This window comes from Cololabis saira, chromosome 14 (assembly GCF_033807715.1).
Source record: "Cololabis saira isolate AMF1-May2022 chromosome 14, fColSai1.1, whole genome shotgun sequence".
In the NCBI taxonomy this organism is placed as follows: Eukaryota; Metazoa; Chordata; class Actinopteri; order Beloniformes; family Belonidae; genus Cololabis; species Cololabis saira.
In genome coordinates this window covers 36712581-36738681 of record NC_084600.1, presented here as the reverse complement: position 1 = coordinate 36738681, position 26101 = coordinate 36712581, and the positions used below count along the sequence as shown (strand labels likewise).

The window sequence follows — 26101 nt, the reverse complement described above, 5'->3', positions numbered from 1 at the left end:
ACACAGACGGAAATCTTTATTTTATTTTGAAAGACTTGACCAGCTATTGGTTTGTTGTTTCCATCATACGGAACTGGTTTTGGTATTAGATGTAAAAGCACTGGTTTGTTTATGCGTTTGTCTCATTAAGTAGACGGAGCCAGGGCGGTAGCACAGTCCTTGAACTGTTGGTCTGATCTGGTCAGACATGAGCGTCACTTTGGATATAAGACTGAAAAGAGCAAACAAAGTGTACCATGATGGGGTAAGTTGCAATGCTACCCACAGTCAAGCTTATACAGCATATTCAGCCACTGTTAACCTTCATCCCCTTATATTCAAATCCACTGTTAGAAAAACAGTTTATCACTAACTCTGCTGCCACTGCGACGCTTCCTGCTGCGCTGAGGAGTCACGTGACCAGCTCCTGACTCCTGGGTGTTGCGGTGAATTCTGTCACCCCTCCAGATCCCGGACCAGCTAGCAGCTAGGCTACTTTAAGATTCAAGATTTTTTATTTTTTTAATTTATTTAACATTTGCAAAAAGTACAATGATTACAAGTCTTCACATTATGCAATTTCAAGTTGAATTATAACATATAAAGAGTATAACTCAAATAAAAAACAAAACAAAAAGCACAGCACATTATAACCAGCCAGGGGGGATGACATTATAACAGAAAGCCAAAACATTTACATACATTTATGGTTTTGATTGCTTTTGAATTAGTAGAAAACTTAATAGAGTCCAGATACTGATTAAAATTCACAATGAAAAGTATAAAAAGAGGGTTTTTTGTGTAAGAATTTGGATTTGTGGATGTGGAATTTTGAAAGCATACTTTAAGATTCAAGATGTCAACATTCATGTTGACATTACGCATCACAAGACCCCATAACGAAGTTAAGATATTATCCCTTAAGCCACAAAGAAAAATAATGACATTATAGCACGTGAAACAATGGAAAGATTTAGATTTAGATTTATTTTATTCAGCAAAGTATAAAAAAAAAACAGAACAAGTAACATACAAATGTAAAAGAGTGATTGGTAATGTGCTAGGCTGAGGTTAAAAGCCCAAGGGGCTTATACGAGGCCTCTACCTGTAAAATACAGCAAAAGATTGTACAAAGATTTAAAATATGCAGAATACACTATTGCAGTCTAAAAACAAAAACAAAGCAAATAAACAGCAGCATGAGTAGAATACATGGTAAAGAAGAAAGAAAGAAAGAAAGAAAGAAAGAAAGAAAGAAAGGAAAGAAAAAAAAAATCTAGAAATATTTCATTAGGTAATCTAATCAATTAAATGTGTCCTGAGCTTATGTTTAAAATTTTTGAATGAAGTAGAGGTAGACGAGATTGCTGTAGGTGTTCATAAACTGTATCTGATGGAGAACTGACACAAACCAGTACGGAACTTCGGGAGATTTAAATGATTAGCCTGTCTTGTATTTATTAAAATGGTGCATATTACTGTTGAACTGAAAAAAATCTTTACATGGCAAAGAAAATGAAACTGGCAGGAACAATACTTTGAAAATAAAATTGCAGGTTTGATATGTATTTAACTTAAAGATGGGTAAAATATTGAGTTGTTTGAAAAGAGGGGCAGAATGAGCAGACCAATTACTGTGTGTGGCATAAATCCTGCAGAATCTTCTTTGCAACATGAAGTTTATGAAGATGTGTGTTATAGGTAGCTCCCCAAATGATATTGCAGTGAGTGAGATATGGATATATCAAGCTATAATGAAGAGTTGGGAGACAATGTTCATTCACCAAACTACGGAATTTGCCAATAACACCAATAGATTTAGATATTTTTTTACAGATATGGTTGATGTGGTTTTTCCAGTTTAAACTTTCATGGATAATTACACCAAGGAAGGTTGTTGATGTAACCTGAGTGAGCGGGTCATCTCCTATAGACAGACCGCTGTTAGATTTACAATATATTTTATTCTTTGATGTAAATAGGGTTATGAAACTCTGTCAAGAATGTAATTCAACAGCAATGTAACAACATGCAGAAAACTCAAAGCAACGCACATTGAATGTAGAAAAGGTAGAACAAAAACAACTCAAAAACAAATGGACAGCACAAGTCGGTATCCTCAAGTTTTAGTCTTTCAGTTAAAACACTAAACACACATTTCTTGAGCATCATGCTCCATTTTCAGGACAAGGAGCCAACTTTGGTGTGTGCATGTGATAGAAGAGTTATGTGGGGCTTGGGGAAAAAAAGAGACATAAGAAAAAAGAGAGGAACAAAAAAAACGCTTAATGCACTGCATTTCTGTGCTTTGCTTAAACCAAACACTGATTTAGCTTTACCTAATCCCTCCACTTTAAAGTGATATAATCCAGCACATTCACTCATTAGATTTATATTATCAAAGCGTCTCTGAACATGTGCTGACTCAAGTCTGTCAAGCCTGTCACAAGACAGATGTCTTATGACTTAACTGTTAAAAGTTTATTTAATTTCTGTTTGGTTCCATTAAATGTATAAAAATAAAGGCATGAAGGAAACAAGCTAATTTCCAGTCATTGATGAGATGTCAAGTAAAGGATGGGGGGAGATGGGAGTCATCAGCTTTATTAGTAAATACACAAGCTAACTTTCATATTTCACAAATGTCATCAGTCAAACCAGAGCAGAAAGTGTTAAAATGTTGCATCAGGGAAGTTGTATCATCTCAGCGAGGACATTCTAGTGGACATTGACTGATTGATTGAAAGTGTCTGCTGGAGTAGAATAATAAAAAGGTTCTTGACACAGCTCCAACCAAAGGTGAAGATGACCTTTTAACTGCTACACAAGAAGGATAGATAGCTGTTTTCATAAAAGCCAGATGAAGTGCAGAAAAGTTGATATTCTTTTGGTTTCATTATTAAAATGTTCCCCCTTCTTAATCTAGAAAAATATTGCAGTTGGTTTTAATAGTTACTGTTTACATGCTGCTGCTTACAGAAATACTCTTCCCCTGTCTGGATGTGCTACTGGAACAATCACAGACACTAAACTACTTCTACTACCGAGGAAAACATGCATCTTGCTGTTAGAAAACCTGCTGTAACTCTGATATGTCAATGGTTACGATGTTTTGTTAATGGATAAATCATCTCAGTACGAACATATGATTAAATCCAGCATATAAGTACAAATAAGGTAAAATGCATTCAGGTGGTGTTTCTTGAAGTTGTAAAAATATCATATACAGGACTGTCTCAGAAAATTAGAATATTGTGATAAAGTTCTTTATTTTCTGTAATTCAATTAAAAAAACAAAAATGTCAAACATTCTGGATTCATTACAAATCAACTGAAATATTGCAAGCCTTTTATTATTTTAATATTGCTGATTATGGCTTACAGTTTAAGATTAAGATTCCCAGAATATTCAAATTTTTTGAGATAGGATATTTGAGTTTTCTTAAGCTGTAAGCCATGATCAGCAATATTAAAATAATAAAAAAACTTGCAATATTTCAGTGGATTTGTAATGAATCCAGAAATGTAATTGCATTACAGAAAATCACAATATTGTAATTTTCTGAGACAGTCCTGTATATTCTAAACACAGTCTGAAGATTTGTGAATGGGATGAAATCTGACACAATTGTTTCAAATGAAGCCACACATCAGGTGTTAAGATGCTTATCAATCACTGACAGCTTGAAAGTCCCTGATAAAGTTTTTAGTTCTTAGTGGTGGTGTTGTATGTCTGTGCAGGAAACGGTGGCGGGCGTCATCGTGCTGTTGTGTAAGGAGCCCATGCAGCACCACGGCATTTCTCTGAGCATGGAGGGACTGGTGAACCTGCAGCTCAGCTCCAAGAGCGTCGGGGTCTTCGAGGCGTTCTACAACTCTGTGAAGGTGAAGCGTGACGCGTCTCTGGCTCAGAATGGAGGTCTCTGCAATGATCACGTCAAACCTTGTAGAACCTCAGAGTGACTAGACCGGGGGTCGGCAACCCACGGCTCTGGAGCCGCATGCGGCTCTTTAGCGCCGCCCTAGTGGCTCCTGGAGCTTTTTCAAAAATGTTTGAAAATGGAAATCGATGGGGGAGGGAAATATATTTCTTGTGTTAATGTGGTTTCTATAGGAGGACAAACATGACACAAACATTCTGAACGTTTTCCAATGCTGTAAAATGTGTAGAATAAATATTACATTTCAACATTTCTGTTAACAAAGATTTCAACATTAATCTCGACGTTTTCGACTTCTTTCACGAAATTTCGACTTTTTTCTCAACATTTCGATTTTTTTCTCGAGATTGTACTTCAACATTAATCTCGACATTTCAACTTTTTTCTCAACATTTCGACTTTTTTCTCGACATTTTGACTTTTTTCTCGACATTTAGAAAATCTTCCTCCAGTTATAACTAATATAGATAAATGCAGCATGTGTTGCCTTCATTCTAAGGCTTATACATACAAGACTTTTCATTTTTTGCGGCTCCAGACATATTTGTTTTTTGTGTTTTTGGTCCAATATGGCTCTTTCAACATTTTGGGTTGCCGACCTCTGGACTAGACTCATCAACATCAGGACAGAATAGATCATGAATGAGCTGCACAGCTTCCAAAACCTCCCCAGGAAAAGGCAGTTGTGCCATTTATAATTTACTGAAATTATTTTCACATGTTGTATTTTAGTCCAAAGAAAAAGACCTCATTGTGGAAGAGTGGGTTCGACAAACTGCCTCACATTGCAGCAAAAGGACACACACGTGTATGAATCTTATTACAGAAGCCGACAGACATTAAAACGGAGTTTTGCCTTATATGTTTATATTTAATTGTAGAAATCTTTCTATGAACCCAGTTAACTAATGTGTGAAGTGTCTGCACATTAAAACGGCTAATAATGGTCACGCTGTGACATGTTACAGCCCATCCAGCTGGTCAGCAGCAACATCGAGGTGGCTAAGGCGGGAAAAATCCCAGGAGGCAAGACTGAGATCCCCTTCGAGTTCCCCCTGCAAACTAAAAGCAACAAGGTGCTGTACGAGACCTACCACGGCGTGTTCGTCAACATCCAGGTCAGTCTGACGCTAGATAGATGCTACAAGGGTCACATATAGCTCAGATGATTTTAGGAAAAGTATTTCACAACTTCAATACCAGAAGACTCCAGGTGATAAACTGGCTCATCTACAGTTTTTATGTTTTGTTTGTTTTTCAAGCTGCATCTTCACTTCTTATATTACTTCTGTTAAATACCTGCCTTAGATCATTCCCAAACTCTTTCCTTCTATTTTTACCCAGCAATCCCACTTTTTTTGAGAGTGTTGTATTTATTCTTAAAAAAAAAAAAACAACTTCCCGACTTGTGTTTTTTCCTGAAGTACACGCTCCGCTGTGACCTGAGGCGCTCGCTGCTCGCCAAAGACCTGAGCAGGAACTGTGAGTTCATCGTGCACTGTCAGGTGAGGAAACACATCTGCTGTAAACTGCTGTCATTCTGCAAATAAGAATAATAATAATAATTAAAAAAAAAAAAAAAAAAAAAAAATATATATATATATATATATATATATATATATATATATATATATATGTATATATATATATATATATATATGTATATATATATATATATATATATGTATATATATATATATATATATATATATATATATATATATATATATATATAATATGTATATGTATGTATGTATATATAATATGTATATGTACTGTATGTATGTATGTATATTTTTATTCATCTTTTTAGAAAAAACAACGTATAATGATAACATGGATACATATAGTCAAAGATAAACATTATACATCGTCCCTTTTTTTCTTTTTGTTAACACACAAAACCTAACTAAGGAACAGAGTCTCTGTACAGTTAAATAATAAATAAAGTAACAAATGATCAATGGAGGAAAGTAATGGAAGAGCAAAAGTGGCATACAAAAAACAAATGCAGTGGTAAATGCAAATGCCTAACACTGATATCCCATTAAATGGAAATAAAATAAAATATAAAATGCAACAAAAATAACAATAATAAATAAATAATACAAATAAATAGATAAAAGAAATGAAAAGAAAATGAAGGTAAGGAGATCAGTCTGTGGGTAGAGTCTTCAACGAGTTAAAATAATCTACGAAGGATTGCCATTTATGAACACATTTAGCTGAGTTGCCTTTTAGTGAATATCTCAACTTTTCCAATTTGAGAAAAAAACATAACATCACTAAGCCAAAGAGCAATAGATGGAGACTTGGAGGATTTCCATGAAAGTAGGATACGACATCTTGCTAAAAGAGATGTGAAAGCCAATACTTCTGACTGTACGGGGCTGATATGTGAGGAGTCAACAGAGAGTCCACATATTGCTATGAGAGGAGTCATAGAATAGTCACTCCAACATTTCTGTAACCTGGGAGAGGAGGAAAACGTGACTGAAATTGCAGGGAGAGCCCTGGCATCTGTCGCATAGGTCTGCCACATTCGGATATAATTCAGATAATCGGGATTTTGATAGGTGGGCTCTAAGGGAGGAAAGCACCACAGGGCTACTTGTTAACTTAGAGGGATTCAATGGTAAAGAGGAGGAGAGTAAGGCCGTTAGAGAGGATAAAGAGAGTGACTGAGCCTCCAATCTGCACCAGAATAACCAATATATGAATTTGTGAATATGCGCTGACCAATAGTAAAGCAAAAAATTTGGTAGTGCTAGACCCCCATTAAATTTAAATTTTTGTAGAAGCGAATACCTCACTCTGGGTGTCTTACCGGCCCATAAAAAGTTGGAAGAAAATATATATTTATTTTTAACTTGCTCATGACAACAGGTGTGCAGTTTTCCTTTCATATGTACGTAGCTTAAACGGTGCTACTCTAGTGCTGACTGAAGCTGTGTCTTCTTCTACACCGTGATCTTGAAATTTCAGTATTGCCAAATTGTTGATCTGTGTGATTGTGGCCTGTTTTATTTTCCAGCCACAGAAAGCTAAAGTTGTCCCGACTCCGGTTAACTTCACCATCACCCCGGACACTCTGCAGAACATCCGCGAGGTGGGAGGAAGAAGGGAAAGCAAACTCGTCATCTCACGGCGTGAGGTGGAACTAAGAGACTTAACATGTTTGTGTTTGTTCTCAGAAAAATCCACTGCCCAAGTTTCTGATCCGAGGCCATTTAGACGCCACCAACTGCATGATCAGCCAGCCACTGACGGGAGAGGTGGTGGTGGAAAACTCCGACGTCCCCATCAAGAGCATTGAGATACAGCTGGTCAGAGTAGAGACCTGTGGTGAGTTCATGGTCGGGGGGATGTTCAGATTCAGATTCAGAATACTTTATTAGTCCCAAATAGGCCTGTGTTGAAAAAATCGATTTCCCAATTCTAAATCGATTCTCATATTAATTCCTAAAAATCGAATCTTATGTCTAAAGATCGATTTTTTTTTTTAAATTTTTTTAATTCTTTTTTTTTATTTATTTATTTATTTTTTTTATTTATGTATTTTTTTTTCATCATTACATTACAACTTTTTTTGTTTATCCCCAAAAAAGGAATGTTTTGTTGGACACGAGAATAACTGGTGCCATGTTTTTGCCTTTAAATATGTTTAAAGGTATGAAAACATTAAAGTGTTAGGTTATAATTGCATAAATTGTCTATGTTTCATTACTTTATATGCTGTCTTGGGGTTACATTTGCAAAAAATGCTAAAATACCAAATGCTCAAAAATTAAAAACCAAAATAGACTGAAAATGGAACAAATAAAAACGGAATATGGGAAAAAATAAAACCGATTTCATCCGTTTCTGTTTCCTCCCTGGATCTGTTTGATAATTCTGACCCACATGATGTTTCTGAAAGCAGTTCTATCAGCATTCTGGGAGCTGATTGGTCCTTACAGCATCATTAGCTGCAATACTTGCTGTTGAATCTCAATATAATACTAGTAGTAATATTTTGCAGAACTACAGTCATATAATTCATGCAACAGCTCAAAAAACAGTTTTAATAACACTAACCCAAATCAATATCGGAATCGAATCGGATCGAATCAAATCTTGATAATCGATTCTGAATCTTAAGAATCGGAATCGAATCGATTCTTGACATTTGAATCGATCCCCAGCCCTAGTCCTAAAGAGCAATTCATTTCTACAGTTGGCCTGTCCATAGCAACAAAACACAATACATCAAACGGCCAATATCCAGGATCACATCAGCAACAACAACCACAACCAGTGACAGCACAGCAGGATGCAAATACTTCATGGTTCACAGTTTACAATAGTTCATGGCAAGATAACTCCAAGATTCATTGTGCATTTAGCAGCCTTATGGCAGATGGAATAAAAGAATTTGCATAGTGGTTTGTTTTCCGCACCGGCACATAATACCGCCGACCTGAGGGCATAATTACAAAGAGACTGGCCAGAGCAGGATCAGGGTGGGAGAGTATCCTGTCTGCTTTCTGTACCACCCGTGCTTTCCAGAGAGAGCAGAGGTCTTTAAACTGGACTCCAGTCATTTTAGAGCAAACTCTGATAATGTAATTCAGACACTTCTTGTCTTTCATAGATAGAGGGATGTGGCGGTCGTAAAAGAGGGTGGAAGTGTCTCAGTGTCTGCTGTGTCCAGGTTGCGCTGAAGGATATGCCAGAGATGCCACGGAGATTCAGAACATCCAGATCGCTGAGGGGGATGTGTGTCACGGCCTCCCCATTCCCATCTACATGGTCTTCCCCAGACTCTTCACCTGCCCCACGCTGGAGACCACAAACTTCAAAGTGGGTGAGTAAAGCCCTGGAAGCCGGGGGTCGTCGGACCGTTTCATCCTGGTTTAATGAGCTGCTGAGACAGCAGCTGTCAGGCTTTTACAGTCATATTCTTACGTGAATACATGCTGCTTTCAAATTCTTACACCTATTGTTTGGTTAAAGTTAGCTGCTTGTTTGGTGTCACAGTGTAGAACCTGTATTTTTTAGGCCAGCAGCTTCAAATGCTATCAGTCCACTGAATAGGAATTTATCATGTGTAATCAGAGCCTTGAATGGTGTGAGTAGATGGGATACTGTCTACCCGGTAGATTTTTGTCATTATTCTTTGGGTTGATAATGGCTTTCTCTATGTATTTTAACCCAGCTACTGCTATTGAAAACGAAACTTAAGGCTGAGTTATGGTTCTGCGTCAAAATGACGCCGTGCCTACGGCGTAGGGTACCCACGCCGTCACTGAGGCCGTCACTGACGTGCACCTCCCAAAAATTGTAACTATGCGTCGAGGCGACGCAGACCAAACGCAGACGGAAAGGGCTGTGATTGGTTCGCTTGGCAGCAACGCATTTCCGGTTTCCAGTTTGAAGCAGTTGTGAACTTTCAGCGCTCTTTTCTTCGCGTGTGTGTGATTTTTTTTTTTTTTTTTTTTTTTTTTTTTTTGTCCTTATCTCTTTGATTCACTGTGACCGGAAAAGTCAGATAAACCATTCAGGAAAAGATCGCGACATCGCGGGGGGTTTTGCACCGCAGCGAAATGGAGTGACGGAGAAGTCCGAAGGGTTCATGACGGCGTCACGGTGACGGCGTAGGCACGGCGTCGGTTTGACGCAGAACCATAATTCAGCCTTTCAGGCTCAGTAGATGTTTTGTCACCATTCTATGCTCAACTACACATTTCAGAGTCATCATACCTCACCTACACACACCCTAACCCTCACCCTAAACCTAACCTTAACCTAAACTCCAAATTTTAACCCTAATCCTAAATCTAACCTTAACCTAAACCCTGAACCCGAAGAGAAAGCCATTATCAACCCAAAGAATGACAAAAATCTACCGGGTAGACAGTATCCCATCTACTCACACCGTTCAAGGCTCTGATTACACGTGATAAATTCCCCTTCAATGGACTGATAGCATTTGAAACAGGTGTTTAGACGCTGCCGCTGAACATAAGCAATGATGCCAGTTTCTCTGGTTAAAAGATGAATGGTCTTGTCTGCATTAACGGTCATTCTCATGGACATTATATGACGGCAATTCTTTTTGTAGAAAGCAGCTTAATCTGAGCTGTTAACATTTAGTAAGTAAATGCTGTCGTGCAGGTAACAAAATCAAGATGTATTGTTGGATGTATGTCTTCAAAGTAGCATAGAATTGTATAAAAGGATCTGAATGACATTCTTGTAATATGACCTCATGCTTTGTTTTTTTAGAGTTTGAAGTCAACGTGGTCATTGTGCTTCATGACGATCATCTGATCACAGAGAACTTCCCTCTGAAGCTGTGCAGAGTTTAAACGTCCGCTTGGCTCACCAGCAACGCCGTTTGATCCGCAACCCTTCTTTTGCCCTGCTTCCCTGAGGAAGTCTGAACTGAATTCCAGCTCTTAGGGAGCTCATCTGGAGGAAATTCACCCTTGAGATATAAAAGAGCCAATATTTCAATGTAATTAACATTTTTGAAACCATTTTCACTTTTGGGACTAATCAGTGTCACTTTTGAAGGTCAATTCTTTGCACATTTAAATGTGTTCATGTTTGCTTTGTGGTTTCTTGAATTGATGCATACTTCTTTATATTCTGAATTAAGAGATTAAACCAGAGTTCCTTATGAACACCAGTCATATGAATCCTGGGGTTTTGCCTAATTGTGTTACTCTGCACCATTGTGTGTTTAAAAGTAACCTGGAAGCTGCCCATCCTGGCGCAACAGCTGCATCTTCATTGCTTCTTCCTTGTTATTGTTCAGTTGTCATGAATAAAGAATAAGACTAAAAAAGGTAAATTAAATGATCAATCACAACAGAAAGTGGTTTCATTGCTTTTATTGCAATTTTCTTCAAACGTCAAATATTTACAACAACATTCATGAAACACAATCACAGACCAACTTTTTAAAACTCAATACTTTGTCTTCCATCATGCCAAATGTGAAGCAGTTACATGTCAAGATATTGGAATAAAATAAAATAAAAACAAAATAATCAGCATGCAGCATTGTAAATCTTGTTTCATCTTCATTTAAAAGGTGAAATATGAACTATATTAAGCTGACAACTTGAGGTTTTTTACTGTAATGTGCTTTGGTCTAAATACCAGGCAGGTACAGTACAGACCTTTATTGGTCTATGCTTTAATTATTTTCTGCAGGATGTGGCTCTAGACCAACTTCTGAGGTCCCAAAGTTGGGTGGCGATCCAGACAGATGACGGATCAGACGGATCAGTCTGCGATGTCGCAGCAAAACTGAATATCTCAATGCCCAAAACAAATGACAGTGTTGCTGCGACTTCTGAAAGCCAACTAAAATTACTCGACCACAGTTATTCTATTTCTTCCATACGTCCCTTTAAAATCCAAAAGTCAAACATTACAAAATTCTGCATCTAAATTTTCCCAAGTGTAAAAACTGGAAACAAGTTTTCTGCATAAAATCGGAAACAATTTTTCCTCCTAAGTGTGTTCCTTAGATCTATGAACATAGAAAAAAAGTCTACTCTAAGAGTGTTTTTCTTTTCTTTTTGCAGATATTCTTTTTTCTTTAATACCTATTCATGAGATAAGAGAACAAAAGAGCACTCAGCCAACTCTTACGGTTTTGAACAAAATAACAGAAGGTTCAGATACATGGATAGTCAGTTTAAGACGTCATGGCGCTAGGCGTCTCCTGCCCGGCAGAACTGGGAAATCTTCAGGCAACAGTGCGTGATTCCTGCAGGTGGGACAGGTGTTCTGCTCCTTCAGCCAGGACTTGATACACTGAACACAAACAAAACCAGCACATTAGAGGCAAACAAGACATTGGCGGTGCTACAGAGCAGCATTTCTCACTAACTTAAAGTAGCACAATGTAACTTTCAGCTTTTGTTGAGTTTGGCGGCTCCTTTGGACAAAAGCGGTAGTGCTTTACCAGAAAGAACACTACGTTTCCCATGAGCACCAGCGCGTACTGCCGGAAAACGCCTGTCCCCGTCGCGTGCATTTGTTTTGATTTTGAATGAAATAAGACTTTCAAAACCACCCCCTGAAGGTGCAGCAGTGGGACTGGCTGGGGTCGTTCGGGGCTGTTGGGTCTTCTTGGTCTTTCTGGGAACTTTTTTGATTGTTAAGGACTCGCAGATATTTTCTCCCACTGGACGGATGCTTTAACTCCACATGACGTTTCAAATGTGAAGCTGACGAGGCAGACGCTCGGACTTGTTTTCTCAGCGCAGGTGGACATAATTTGCACAGAAAGGTTAGATTTCTACCGTCGGACTCGTTGGGAGACGATGTGTAAAATTCACGCAGATAATGATAAGCGGATCATCATCTGACGGCTCGCTGACGCTGCGTCCGCGACGTCTCTTCACCTGTCAAGCCTGAATTATGGTTCCGCGTTAAATTGACGGCGTAGGGTACGCGGCGCGTTGGTGTAACGCAGAACCATAAATCAGTCTTCATTCGTAAAGACTGTACCGGGCTCGTCGAGTATTTTAAATGTGCGCGCCGCCCGCTGGTGAAATGAGAAGGATTATTCCGTAATAATTAGACCTAAACAGTGAAGCTGAAACTCACATAATCTGAACAGTTCAAATTCCAGTTCATGATCTGCAGAATGAACAAGTTCAAGTTCTTTATTTGTTAATATGTTGCGTTCAGTTCAACGTTCTCACAGAAATGAACGCGTTCATGCACAACACTGAACAATTCTGTCTCTTGTTTTATCCCCATAAATCCCCATCGGTCGGACATCTCTCCTCGTCTTTCATCTCACGCCAGCGAGTGAACGCCGGGCCAATATTTTTGTCCGGGCATTTAGCTTGTTACTCTCCCGCTTTCTTTTTTTCTCCGTTAAAACTTTTATTTTCTTTGGATTTTTCGCTGCTTCGGCCATAACAGCTCCGCGTTTAGCTCCCCACCAACCTGAGCTCTGAGCTCCACACCCCGCCCAGATTTCGTCTCGACTACGAATCGGGAAGGAGGGGGAAGTGGCGTATGCCGTAAAGCAGTCAAAGCCGTAAAAATTTGTAGTTTTTTAGCGTGGCAGGGTTCCTACCATGCTCCTCAAAGTTACATAGTGCCAGTGAAGGCGATACAGACCCCTCAGATCATGACAGAGGTTCATTAAACCTGTTGGAAGTTGATGTACCATCACAATGACTCTGGAAATATGATATTAAGGTGGAAAAGTTACATAGTGCTGCTTTAAGTCAAAAAGAATTAAGGTAAGAGGGACGACTGCATGCTTTAACTGAGTATTCCCAGTATTCCCACTAACCTCTTCATGAAAGCTGTGTCTGCACTCGAGCACGCAGGTGTCTTCTGGGGCCATGTCTTCATGACAGATGATACACGGGTCCTCCACGTTCAGCTGCAACGACACCAACAGTCAGGCTCAACCATTAACTGCACCAGCTCAACCTTTACACCACCAGCGAGTGGAAAATGCCACGTTTTAAATGCAAATGTCCTGCTCTAGTCAATACGGCACCAAAGTCTGAAACAAATACACCATTTCCTCACATTTTTGTAATTGTGCTTTTCGGTTTAAAACCGATCTGACAAAGAAGAGCTTTCTCGAAAGGATTTATTGAGGTCAGTGTTTTCCGCGCACATGTTGTAAACTGTAATGGAAAATTGTTTCTAATATTTATAGCTGCTTTTACAACACAGCAACTTTTCCTTGGGACTTTTAGAGGTGGCGTTTCTCCAACAACCTCCATATTCTCTGGGAAGCAGAGACAATACCAGGGAGATGTTTTATTTTCTTGTTTGAGGTTAGTAGCTGTAAGCACTGTCAGAGCAGAGCTTGCAGAACTGATCAATTTCATTTCAGCATCTTATTCCTGCCCGAGTCACATGAGTCAAGTTAAGTTGCCACCGGGGCTAAAATCAGAAATGTAAGTTTTGCAGCGGCTGAGCGGCGGTGGTGGGGGGGGGGGGGTTATTAAGAGGGAACAGTGATGGAGTGAGGTGAGTAACTATACAACGGTCTTATCAACTTCCCAGCATTTATGTTGAACAGCACAAAACCTTGCAGCAAAAGAAAACCCATTTGCTCAGACAACGTGCAGCGTTGATGTTGGACTTACAGCTGTGGAATATGTGGATCTGTAGGATCCGACCGGCTGCCAGACCGGGCCTTGGCTTCCCAAAGGAGGGGTGGAACGCTGAGTCGGACCCCCACGACGCACCGCGTTGGCTCTGGCAGTATTAAGCATTTCCTGAAGAAAAAAAAAAAAAAAAATCAGAAATGACCACAACCATCACCTCCACGTGACATCAAAAGCTCAGCATCTTTACAAGTTTTTAACTTGGAACATTATGCGACTATGTGCTGACAACCCTTTTGAAGAGAGATAGTGACTGTGTTTACATGCACTCAATAACCCTTTTAAAACCTGAATATTGGCAATAACCCAAATTTGCACGGCCATGTAAACACCAATAACCCCTTTGAATAACCCGAATTTGCTCATATTCTGGTTTTTAAAAACCCGAATATGCCCCCTGGGTTACTCCTTTTAAAACCTGAATATTCGGTCATGTAAACACCAAACGGAATATCCCCATCAAACTGAACAGGAATTTGTTTTCTGCGCATGCTCTGTTCACAAGGAATCCTGGCCTTTTGAGTCCAGGAATTACTTGCCACACTTTTGGAGTGAGGAGGAGACTAATCACTTCATAAATGTAATGAAGGATATGAACATTTCTGCATTTGTAGACGGTAGAAAGTACCGGGATAGCGAGATTTACAAGAAGGTGAGCGAAAAGTTGCGCAAAGCAGCATTTGTTTTGAATTTGGATACAGGAAGAAGAAGCGGAAATGACGGGAATTGCGTCATCACGTTCTCCGTGCGTCGCTGGTTTGATCCAGATATCCTAAATGATTAATCACCATGTAAACAGGGATAACCCTGTTTGCTCACGCATGTAAACGGAATATTCCGAATATTTCAGTAACCGGAATATTAGCAATAACCCGAATTTTGACTGCATGTAAACGTAGTCATTGTTTACTGCAGAACAGACTTCTTCCAAGTATGAAGGAAAAAAAAAAAAAGATCAGCATCGTTTGTCACCAGGGCCCTTTAAGATGAGCTTTGTTAAATGTCAACCTGTGAAACATCTGCTTACCTGATGGTCCAGGATCAGCTGTGTCACTCCTCCAACCATATCCTGCAATCCCATCCTGTTGAGGCTTCCACCTCTGGAAGAACGCAACTCTTGGATGTACCTCATCAAGTCTGACCTGAACACACAAAAGCAGGAAATTTGATTTGATTTGTGAACATTTGTGGTTTTGTACTCCTTTTTAGTTTCAACCCCTCTGGTCAGAGAACTACACACACGTTCGTTAACAGATCAGTCGTCCTGCGTTACCTTGTATAATCCGGAAACATGGAGGACAGGGTCTCCATAGCTTTGTCAAACACAGTGTTGTGTGGAGACTCCGCTCTTCTGGTGGGTTTGTGCAGCATCGTGGCGGCGGCGGCGGGAGCTTCAGCTGCAGGTGAACCTGAGCGCTGGCCGGCCGCAGCAGCGCTGTGCAGAGCCGGAGTTGAAGGCTTGGGAACGAACGCTCTGGCTCCCACAGAGAGCTGCAAAAGCAAACCGTGTTGGTTTTAAATGCCATATTAGTAAATTACCAATAATAATAATTTTAGTCCTCCTGATTACAGTCTTTTTTTTAAAAAGAAAAAAGGAAACGACAAAAAAAAAAAAAAAATGCTGGCGGCTTTGCTCAATCTGAAAAAAAAGTCTAATCATAAATAAAAAAATAAATAAAAAAATGCAAGGCAAAAACCTATTCAGCTGCCAAATTGAAATAACCAACGAGTCTTGAGTCAATGAGCCTGCAAAGCTGTGGAAACTCGAATGATAATGAACGTTGGCTGAATCAAAAGAGACTTGATTCATTTTTCTGTCATTTCTCCACCTTGATTTCTGCTGCCGTTACTGAAACACTCACCGCTGGACCTGCAGGATCGGGCTGGTTGCTGATGCCGACTTGAGGCAACTCGCACACTCTTCTGCCATTCTTTACCTGATCAATCTGCTCCTGATACTGTCGCTGTGGATCAACGCAAGACTTACTGTTAATTGAACTATAATCATGAACTGTAGTACACAAAACTCCATTGTGGTAAAGATGGCAATCTTTACATCTTGAGTGCTTTCTGGCATCTCAAGTGCTGTTGTGTTTCACTTCAAAAAAAGGTCTATTTTCTATTCTACACACCTCAGCAGCAGAGATTTTCCTCTCAGCCTCTTCGACTTTGGCTCTGCAGTCGTTTCTGATCATTTCCAGGCCTGGGTTTGGGAAACTAAAGAGGAGAAGACATTGTGAGCGCACATTAACTAGATACCAAGTGGACCACTTTGCATCTTTACATAACGACCCAAACGGCATTGACATTCAAAAATGACTTGCTAAAGTTAAGTTGCTTTGAAAGGTTTGTTATTGCACCATTCCCCCATTACTTTCAGGATTTGGCCGATTATGAATACCTTTCAATCCTATACCCAAACCTCTCAGCCCAAATTACAATTGATTAATTACACTCTGAACAAAAAGAAAGCAAAATGCGCTCCATTCAGGAGCAGTAGGTCCCGTGCTTGTAAGAGCTTCTGCTGTACCCAGTCAGGAGCTACTGTAACTTGATTTCAGAGCATGACTTGGGTGGTTTCACTTGTCTTACTTGTGCATTGCTTCCTCCACTTTGGCCAGAAAAGCCTTGGGGCCAGCCAGCTCTCTGTAGAGTCCGTACAAGGCTTGATCCCGCTTGCTTTCCATGACTGACAGCTGGAGGAACAAGGAAATGTTCAGTTATTCTTGGAGCAATCCCCAACACCACATGCCATTCCAACTATTGACACGAGTCATCAAGTTCCTAACAAGTTTCCATTTTAAGTTACAATCTATTTTGAATTGACGCCACTTAACATGGATCTTTCATAGAAGCAGTCAGAAGTGACAACTTCCCCGTTACCCTCTACTAGCTCAACAAGGGAAATCTGGGCATGTACACATTCAATTTCAAGCATTTACAATTTTTAAACTGCACATTTTCAGAGAAAATAAACCATTTAAATGGAGATGATGTAGAAGGTACCTGAGCTGTGTAAGACCGCCTAGTGGCAGAGGTCAACAAGGCTTTGCTGCGCTTGATCTCGTCCTCCAGACGCATCTTCTCTGCTGCTGCCTTATTGCTGGCGACACAATGAGAACAAGGTGAAGAACAACTCTGACGGCCGTCCAATAAATCTGTGAACTTTTCAAATTTGCCTTGCAGCTTACCTCAGCTCCAAGAAATCTCTTAACTTGACATCGTAGCCTTTTTTATTCTCCCTGATTTTCTGAGAAAACCTACGGAAAAGCATGAAGGGATTAATAGTAGGGGTGTAACGATACACTAATCTCACGATACGGTACGATACACGATATTGAGGTCACGATAACGATACGATATTATAGCAGTATTTTTTTAACAACCTTGCATGAGGAACATATGACTGGAAATTTTTTTATTTTATTTGAAAGACACAAAATACAAAACAATACTGTGCGTTTGCCCTATTGTTACAGTTTGTAATGCTTTATAACTGTTTAAGTTTTAAAGAGAAAGCCAGGCCAACCATTTTCCACAAACTGAACTAAAAGTAAATGTCAGGTTTGCATTTTGCATCTTCAGTTTCATACAAGTACAAATATTTTGCCACAAACTGAATAGTTTCTCTCATGTATGATTTGACTTTTTTCCAGAAATTTAACAACTAAAATTAAATAAATAAATAAAAGTAAATAATTACATACAATTTTACATCATAAAAAAAGATTGATTCACGCTCACCTTATAAGTGTAAGAGGAGATTTATTTTTGTTAAGAAGGTTATTTTGGTAATTCAGGGTTCATTATTTTATAAATATATTCTCTATATTCTGATGTAAATCAGGGACTATAATGACACTAGTCAGTTTATCTGTGGTGATTAGTCTGTTTTAGATTGGGCGGAGTGATACGCCACAGTACGGCACTAGCTGCTGTGTTGATGTTCTAAAATCCTACACTGTTGAGCGGACATTAAAGTACACTCCAACTCGGAAGAAGTTTCCCCGTGTTTATCCTACTCACGACCCGAAAAAGGTTTAATTTAATAAGGTAAGGCTTAACTCTACACCAGACTTAAAAGTTCAGAGCTCAAAACCCTGCAAGAGTCCCGTGATCGGGACCGCAAAACGGTACTAGTTTCTTCTGAGCGGAGGAAGATTTTGGTCCGCGGGTCGAGGCGCGGTCGTTACTAGTCAACACAATGGATTAATATTAATAATCCAATATCGCGATACACTTTGTCACCTCCACGACACGTTTCGTGGCGTTTTTGTATCGTGAAATTTCGTGGCACGATATATTGTTACACCCCTAATTAATACTCTTATCGGAGTCTTTAATCTTTGTATTCAAAATGACCTGTTAGGACTACAACAAATTAAAACGCTGTCATGTGACATCTTCTGAAACACTACAGCGACTCTTATACCAGCTGTACATTAGGGAAAATCCTAAGAAACGGCTTGATGAGATGGATAATCAGATGCAGGCGAGTGACTGATCAGCTCACCTTGTGACTTCCCCAGCCAGCTGCTCCCTCTCCGTCTTCAGGGTCTTCAGTTCCTCTTGGTTGGCTTTCTTCTCCTGCTGGTCTTTCCACACCTCTTCCTCCAGCTTCTGCTGGAACATTACCAGCTCTTTATTTGTCACCTAAAAAAAATAAAAAAAGTTCAACCACCAGTAAAAAAAACAATTAAATCACTTCAGCACATACTTATTCAAAGTAATTACACATTCTTTGAAACATACTTGAATATTTGTATTGATCCTTTTTATGTCCTCCTGCAATGAACGGTTGTCTTCTACAATACTTGGATTGACCATGAAGTTGCTGTCAAAAATGTCCTCGATTTGCTGCGCCATCATCGTGTTATTCTTTTCCTTTTTATTGAGATCACCCTGGAAAAAAGAAAAGGCCATTCATGAATGGAAGAAAAAAAAAAACCTTTATGCTTTCTTGTGTGGACTAATGTTTTGGAGTCTTTAAGCAAAAGGTTTACATGATTGAACACAACGGCCAGCTTCATGGCAGCCCCGACAAGCACTGTAGGTTTCTCTCAGACCGCTAGATAGAATTTCATTGTAAGGGTGCAGAAATCCATCCTGAAGTTTCAAATTTTGCAGTGGCACCTCTCCTTCATATTTTGTCTATGTGCATCTGCGTGTGGCGTAGGGTTGGGGGGGGACTGAAGTATTCACGACTAATCATTTCATTATTGATTTGAAATGTAATATTTACAGATATGCTGTGGAGTTGAAAATATGAAGTGTCAAGAAAAAGAAAACATTTTCACAGCGCCAGCCCACTCCTCAAAACACATTTTAATAAACTTAATATATAAAAAACACAAATACATGCACACAGAAGACAGTGACTATATTGTATTATACTATTTTGGGACAGCTTACTTTCCGATTGTCTGTGAATGTTATTACAAGAACCAGTCCTTGTATTATTGTAGTGATGTCAGGGCTGAACCGGGCTTCAGCAGCCGCCGGTTGAGAGGAACGGGGTACAAATCATGGCGGTAGTTTCAGATATTCACGGCACGCTAATACATAATCTCTGTGAGGATACCCTCCCCATCTTGCATGCACACTTTAGGTCTAACAGCTGCGTCAATGGACTTTTAGTTTTTTTTTTGGCGAGAGTTCCAGCTCAGAGTTGGAACGTTTCTCTTCAATCCAGTCCTCATCACTGAAGTCTGAAACCTTTCCTCCTTCAGACTCCCCCTATCTCATTTCTTGCAAAAGTTGCAATGTCTCATCTACAGTGAAGTTTGTTTTTATAGCTGTGTTTGCTAGCTTTCCAGATTTGATCTGTAAAATGTCGATATTCTAGCTTCAAATCCGGATATATACGGCTTAATGTAAAGGAAAGCAACAATAAAATAAGGGAAAAAATAAATTGACGTTAAAAAAAATAAAAAATAAAAATACACCATGATGCTAGATGCAACTCACCGGGCAGCTCTCAAAACGCTTATGAAACTCTGTATTCACTGCCACACTGCTCATTGGCTCCTGACATGTCTAGAAAAACCAAAAGGCCATTTTAAACAAAACACTGGAACATGTGTAGACTTGTATATTCTGTTGACTTTAAATTAAAGTCTAGCATGATTTGTGTGCTCACCTGCACCGCAGCATGTCTTTTCAAAACATCGTCATCCGTTGCCACTGAATCAACTCTGGACGAAACTGAATCAGTGTCCAAAAAGCCATTATTAGCCTCGGAGGCATCAAAACCAAGCTCCTCGAAGCCATTAGGTAAAAAGTGGCTGCCCTGATCAAAGCTTCCATCAGCCCAAAAAGAGAGGGGTCCCAAAGAATAAGGATTAGGAAGGACGGGATGGCTTTCAGTGTGTACAAATGCATAGTTTTCCAGAGAGCTCGGCAAACTAGTTTCCATGCCTGAATGCGTATCAGGAAATGAAAAGTTAAGTCCAGCGTCCACAATTTCGTCCAAGTCATCCAGGCTTGTTTCGTTCCCAGACTGTTGCAGGGAAACTGCATGCTTGGCCAGGCCAATGCACCTCCCCATCTTTATGAAGCGAAGAGACTCCAGGAGGAAGAGTTCGAGGCCACCTGCTTCTTGGATGTTCTGCTGAGCAATGGGAGGGAAGTTTTCCATTTCACCCACCAGTAGAGGATCCTCGGCCATCAGTGGACCGTGCTCGTCCAAGATCTGAGCAAAGTAGCTGCAGAAGGAGAAACAACAAAGAGCATACACAGTGAAAAACAAATACCAATGCAGGGGGTGGTAGTTACAAGACCGACCAGTAGCTGGTAGGAATGGGCGATATTTTACCGTTCATGATATACCGTCAAAAAAATTCCCCACGGTAAGAATTTGTCATCTCGCGGTAAAAACAATAAATTCCCGTTGATGACGTTTTTGTGTAACAAACATGGCAGAAGGCGGATCTGAGAGCGAGGAGCTCGTTGTTAAACGAGGCTCCAGCTCCATTATCTGGAACTGGTTTGGATTTAAAAAGAGAGACGAGGAGCAAACATCATCTATTATATGCAGAGTCTGCAAAAAAACAATGAGTGCAAAGGAAGGCTTTTATTTATTTGTCCTGTTTCTTTATTTATCAGGTTGTATTTTTTTCTACTTTGTGATTTTATAAGCTGAGAAAACTTGAAGAACAATGGTACTTTTGCTGTTTGCTGTTATCCCACTGTTTAAGCCATACAGTTTGAATAAATGTGGAATCTGTTCTTACATTTCAAACTTTTTTCATTTGAGTCATTACAGTTTTGCAGTACAGGTGTACTCATTTAATTGGTTTTCATTAATTCAATTTAATTGGTGTAGTTTAGTAGCATTTAGTATCTTTTAGAGCAGTGTTTTGGGGGCTCCAAAGACTGAATGTGGTGATAGATTTATAGTTAAAAAGATGGAGTTGAATTGGTATTTTTTTATAGTCATTTTTATCGTTATCGGGATAGATGCCAGAAATTATCGTGATACATTTTTTGTCCATACCGCCCATCCCTAGTAGCTGGTTTATTTTTGTCACAAATAAATGTGGCAAAATGTTGTTTTCTCAAGCCTGATCCTGTGTAATACACATTGGTACCATGAGATTACTTTTGTTGCCTTAAAAAAACCCAAAAACAAACAAAGAAAAAAGATTTCTCCAGTCACATTCACACAGCCCGTTTGTTCTGCCAATGGAGCACCGTCATTCTGCCTCACTGTGGAGTGTTCAAGTGCAGACTCAGGATAATGAAGCGAAAGTGAGAGGATCTCTGTGTGCAGGAACAAACAGGCATTGCGAAGCCCCCCACTCTTTTCACCGACGGACCTCTCATGCAGGTGATTCTGCAATGCAGATATGCTGTGGGCAATCACACTTGAGCAACACTGAACCATGTCTGAATTTTCAAAGAGGGAACTGAGGCAGCCTACACTTGCATTTTATCCGTTTCCATACAAAGCAATATCTTTTTTTCTTTTTTCTCCACTTTAGAGCAGCCATTTGCCACACAAGTCACTGAACAGACATTCAAGTCAGCTGTGGCATTAAGTGTAATTAACTGCTCCCAAATTTGGTACAAACGAGCTGATATTTGCTAAAAGGGTCTAAAGAGTTGCCAAGACTAATGAAAGAGACTGTTGGCAGAAGTAATTTAACAATGCTTCTTTACATGAATGGCTTACAGTATAACATTTATAATTTGCATAACCTTATTATCTGAACTCTTATGTGGATACATCACACAGAGAATCCATGAATAGTAAAGTTTGTCCAGTTCGTAACTCGATTCTCTTGGCGTGCACGTTTACTAGGGCTGGGCGATATATCGAGATTCTAATATATATCGATATATTTTCAAACGCGATATGGTACAAGACAATATCGTTTATATCAATTTAAAAAAAAAAAAAAAAAAAAAATTATGATTTTGATAACTTATTTTGTGACAAATTGACTTGAATGTTTTATTTGAGATTTGCACAAATGTTTTGTTATTTGCACAACTGTCAACCTCAGTGGAAAAGTCTGCCCGTTACTGTCTACATTGTATTAATTGCACAGTGTATTTTAATTTAATTGTTATGCAGGAAAGGGATATTTGTTTTATTTTATTCAAGAAGCATTTTTATTCTATATATGCAGGCAGTTTATTTTTATTTAATTTGTTTTATACATCTTGATATTGTGCAGACCTCTGTTAACAAAGGAACCTGTGTGACATTTGGCACGAGGCTTTGTATTAAAACTGTTTTTCTAAGGGTTTGCCTCAGAAATAAATGAAGCTAACAGAGATGCTATGCTATAATGCTTTGGGGGAAACCCCAATTATGGCACAGAAAAAATATCGATATTTATCGAGTATTGCCATTTAGCTAGAAAATATCGAGATATGACTTTTGGTCCATATCGCCCAGCCCTAACGTATACTGGGACAAAGTTATTCCAGTTACACTGTGCATGTAAACATACTGACTAAACTGCCATGTCTACTTACTCAAACACACTTTCTTTTGCTGGGTCAGGGTTGTTGTCCATAATCATTTTATAGCGAGATCTGTGTCTGGTGCCGTTGTACTGATCCTCAAAATCAGCCACTTGCTCTCGAAGGTGACTGGGAACACTGAACCCATCAGCAGGGTGAAGGAATGACCTGTGGATATAAAGCTCAATGTTACCACCGCCTTTAATCACAGTTGCATACAATCTGGGATTTCATGAATAAAAAGGAACCTACAAAGAATCCTCTTCAAAAAAGTCTTGGTCCAACTCGTCTCTTGGCGTTTCGCTTCTCGGCTGAGGGCGATAATATTGCATCTGAAAAAAGCAGGAAGGAAATGCATTGCAATGAAAAACACGTAAAATTAGTCTGTTGCATGTGAGAACTAATAGTCCAACATCAAACCTTTTGTTCTTTCCTGTTTTTTCTCCGGCTACGAGTCTTAGTTCTGATCGGAGAATTCTGAAATGAAAACACCTTAAATGAGAACTTGTAACTAAATGTTGATGGAATTGGTATCAAAATGAAAAGAAACAGGGGGGGCAAATGCATTTAAAACATTACCCAAGATATATTAACCAGAAATGTATCCAACAATTGCTGAATGAAGAGAACATTAAAGGAGCCGTCTGTAAGAAATGTCCAAAACTGGTACTGCAGTCACTTTCAAAATATTGTTGAGCGGCGTGTACCCTCCCCCTCCTCCCCCCGACCAGAGGTTGCCAGGTAGGCTGCAGAATGCAGCAGGAACGTAGGCTGCCATGGCTGCGATAATTAGAGCCGAGCTGGCAACCCGGATGCCGAAACAATACTGACTTGGTGATTTGGAGATAGGTGGAGGGTGGAGCTTCAGAAACAATACTGACTTGGTGATTGGGAGGTAGGTGGAGGGTGGAGCTTCAGAAACAATACTGACTTGGTGATTGGGAGATAGGTGGAGGGTGGAGCTTCAGAAACAATACTGACTTGGTGATTGGGAGATAGGTGGAGGGTGGAGCTTCAGAAACAATACTGACTTGGTGATTGGGAGATAGGTGGAGGGTGGAGCTTCAGAAACAATACTGACTTGGTGATTGGGAGATAGGTGGAGGGTGGAGCTTCAGAAACAATACTGACTTGGTGATTGGGAGATAGGTGGAGGGTGGAGCTTCAGGCCAAAACAAAAAATGACAACATAAACATCAGTTGAGGGCTGCAACTCCTCTTTTTAAACTGGAATATCCTGGCTTGAGTGCTGTTGTCAGTGACATAAGTATTTGAAATGAACATGATTTTTAAATGTCTGTTGACATATCGGGGTCATTTTATGATTGGTTTTATTATTGCTCTTACATACAGCTCCTTTAACTAATTTTCATTAGCATCTGCTACATTCAAAGCATTAGATTTGGGCTGCTGGTGGCCGAGCCAGATATGGTGCTATTAAGTTAGTATAGCTGGAAAAAATATAAATAAAAAAGGTACATGTGGGAACAGACTTCTGTTGTGTGAAATATGAACCAGAGGTAAAACTCACATTTTCATTTTCATCAGACTTTTTTAGGACGGAACAAGATCCATCTACAAAACAAAGTATAGAGTGGATTAGGGTATTACATTAAGTTAAAGAAAACGCATTAGATTAGTTGCCATTTTTGAAATACATACCCATCATATCAAAATATTCATCCAGTATAGCATGGCAAGAGGTATAGTCATCTCTATGCTCTTCCAGAGTCCAGATAAAGAGTCTCGTTGTGTGTGCTGGCGCCTGGTTTAGGTACTCAGTCACACTCAGGCCCTTGCTTGAAAAAAACTCTGGTCTAGTGTCTAGTTTCTCTATAAACATCTCCTGCAATGGTTCAAATCTGAGAAGAGGAGAAAGATCCAGCTGCTCCAAGTGTCCCGCATATCGCTCAATGAAAGATTTGGCTGCAGTCAGGCCTGAAAGGAGGAAATATTCAGTCAGGCTTTCAACTGATGGCAGGCTTTCGACATGGACGTTCCAGTGATTTGAATTCTCACAGATCCATTTACAGAAAGCTGACATTTGAGTATCCCCCGCCAAATGTTGATCACTTTAAGTCAGCTAAGTGTTACAATCGTTTACCCAACGCTTGTGTCACCTAAACTGTTTTGATGGTTAATATTAGGAACAGTTGATGAAAGCTGACCTGCACTGTTTAGCTGGCACGCCCATTTGCTGAGTTTGGGATTTATATCCACACTGTTACTGAGCAGTTGGATTAGGACCCTGGACCAAACCCGGTTCTTCCTCTCCAGCAGCAGCTCAACAGCTTGAGTGAAAGTCTCCAGTGGCTCCTGCTGCCAGTTTAGTAGCCTGCCAGCGAGCTGGTTCCCCCTCAACAAGTCCAGTTCCAGCCAGGGCTTCAGAGTGCTGGTCAAGAGGGAAATCTGGAGACTCTTCTGCTCCCTGAGAAGGTCCATGCTCTGGCTTATCTGCAGAAGAACTCGATCTCTGTACACCAACCAGGCTAATAACAGAAGACATGGGGGGGAAAAAAATTATTACTTCTACTTTTTTTTTGCTTAACCAAAATTATAATGCAGCTCGATAACTTGCTGATTTTGTATCTCACAATAGGGCTGGGCGATATATCGAGATTTTAATATATATCGATACATTTTCAAACACGATATGGTACGAGACAATATCGTTTATATCGATTTTTAAAAAAAAAACTTTTTTTTTTTTTTAAATGATTTTGATATAACTTATTTTGTGACAAATTGACTTGAATGTTATATTTGAGATATGCACAAATGTTTTGTTATTTGCACAACTGTCAACCTCAGTGGAAAAGTCTGCCTGTTACTGTCTACATTGTATTAATTGCACGGTGTATTTTAATTTAATTGTTATGCAGGAAAGGGATATTTGTTTTATTTTATTCAAGAAGCATTTTTATTCTATATATGCAGGCAGTTTATTTTTATTTCATTTGTTTTATACATTTTGATATTGTGCAGACCTCTGTTAATAAATGTACCTGTGTGACATTTGGCACGAGGCTTTGTATTAAAACTGACTGTTTTTTTTAAGGG

At 39.5% G+C, this 26101-nt stretch overlaps 2 protein-coding genes across 4 annotated transcripts in view; one reads left to right on the top strand and one right to left on the bottom strand.

The window, feature by feature from the left end:
* The first annotated feature begins 38 nt into the window (after nucleotides 1-38).
* Nucleotides 39-10884, top strand: vps26c (VPS26 endosomal protein sorting factor C). The gene is made up of 8 exons (XM_061740573.1): nucleotides 39-244; nucleotides 3721-3864; nucleotides 4889-5038; nucleotides 5345-5425; nucleotides 6955-7029; nucleotides 7115-7265; nucleotides 8614-8766; nucleotides 10188-10884. Exons 1-8 carry the CDS (start codon nucleotides 188-190, stop codon nucleotides 10268-10270), a joined length of 894 nt encoding a protein of 297 aa, XP_061596557.1. The 5' UTR covers nucleotides 39-187; the 3' UTR covers nucleotides 10271-10884.
* Nucleotides 10885-11523: 639 nt separating this feature from the next.
* ttc3 (tetratricopeptide repeat domain 3) overlaps nucleotides 11524-26101 on the bottom strand; it is a 51613-nt gene continuing 37035 nt past the window's right edge. For all 3 annotated transcript variants that reach the window (XM_061740568.1, XM_061740569.1, XM_061740571.1), the window contains 20 exons: nucleotides 25210-25530; nucleotides 24704-24979; nucleotides 24573-24616; nucleotides 23462-23518; nucleotides 23294-23373; nucleotides 23054-23209; nucleotides 20208-20772; nucleotides 20036-20104; nucleotides 18821-18970; nucleotides 18582-18721; nucleotides 17260-17328; nucleotides 17075-17171; nucleotides 16661-16764; nucleotides 16201-16285; nucleotides 15931-16032; nucleotides 15342-15559; nucleotides 15096-15210; nucleotides 14048-14179; nucleotides 13234-13326; nucleotides 11524-11732 (listed from right to left, as the gene is read on the bottom strand). In XM_061740568.1, coding sequence (XP_061596552.1) covers nucleotides 11622-11732; nucleotides 13234-13326; nucleotides 14048-14179; nucleotides 15096-15210; nucleotides 15342-15559; nucleotides 15931-16032; nucleotides 16201-16285; nucleotides 16661-16764; nucleotides 17075-17171; nucleotides 17260-17328; nucleotides 18582-18721; nucleotides 18821-18970; nucleotides 20036-20104; nucleotides 20208-20772; nucleotides 23054-23209; nucleotides 23294-23373; nucleotides 23462-23518; nucleotides 24573-24616; nucleotides 24704-24979; nucleotides 25210-25530 — 2984 coding nt within the window. In that variant the 3' untranslated portion in view covers nucleotides 11524-11621. The remainder of the gene's footprint in view (nucleotides 11733-13233; nucleotides 13327-14047; nucleotides 14180-15095; nucleotides 15211-15341; nucleotides 15560-15930; nucleotides 16033-16200; nucleotides 16286-16660; nucleotides 16765-17074; nucleotides 17172-17259; nucleotides 17329-18581; nucleotides 18722-18820; nucleotides 18971-20035; nucleotides 20105-20207; nucleotides 20773-23053; nucleotides 23210-23293; nucleotides 23374-23461; nucleotides 23519-24572; nucleotides 24617-24703; nucleotides 24980-25209; nucleotides 25531-26101) is intronic.

Excerpts from the sequence above, each read along its gene's own strand:
- vps26c (XM_061740573.1), top strand. The coding sequence starts at position 188 with ATGAGCGTCACTTTGGATATAAGACTGAAAAGAGCAAACAAAGTGTAC. Across the intron at positions 245-3,720 it reads ACAAAGTGTACCATGATGGG|GAAACGGTGGCGGGCGTCAT; the intron begins GTAAGTTGCAAT and ends ATGTCTGTGCAG. Across the intron at positions 3,865-4,888 it reads CGTTCTACAACTCTGTGAAG|CCCATCCAGCTGGTCAGCAG; the intron begins GTGAAGCGTGAC and ends GACATGTTACAG.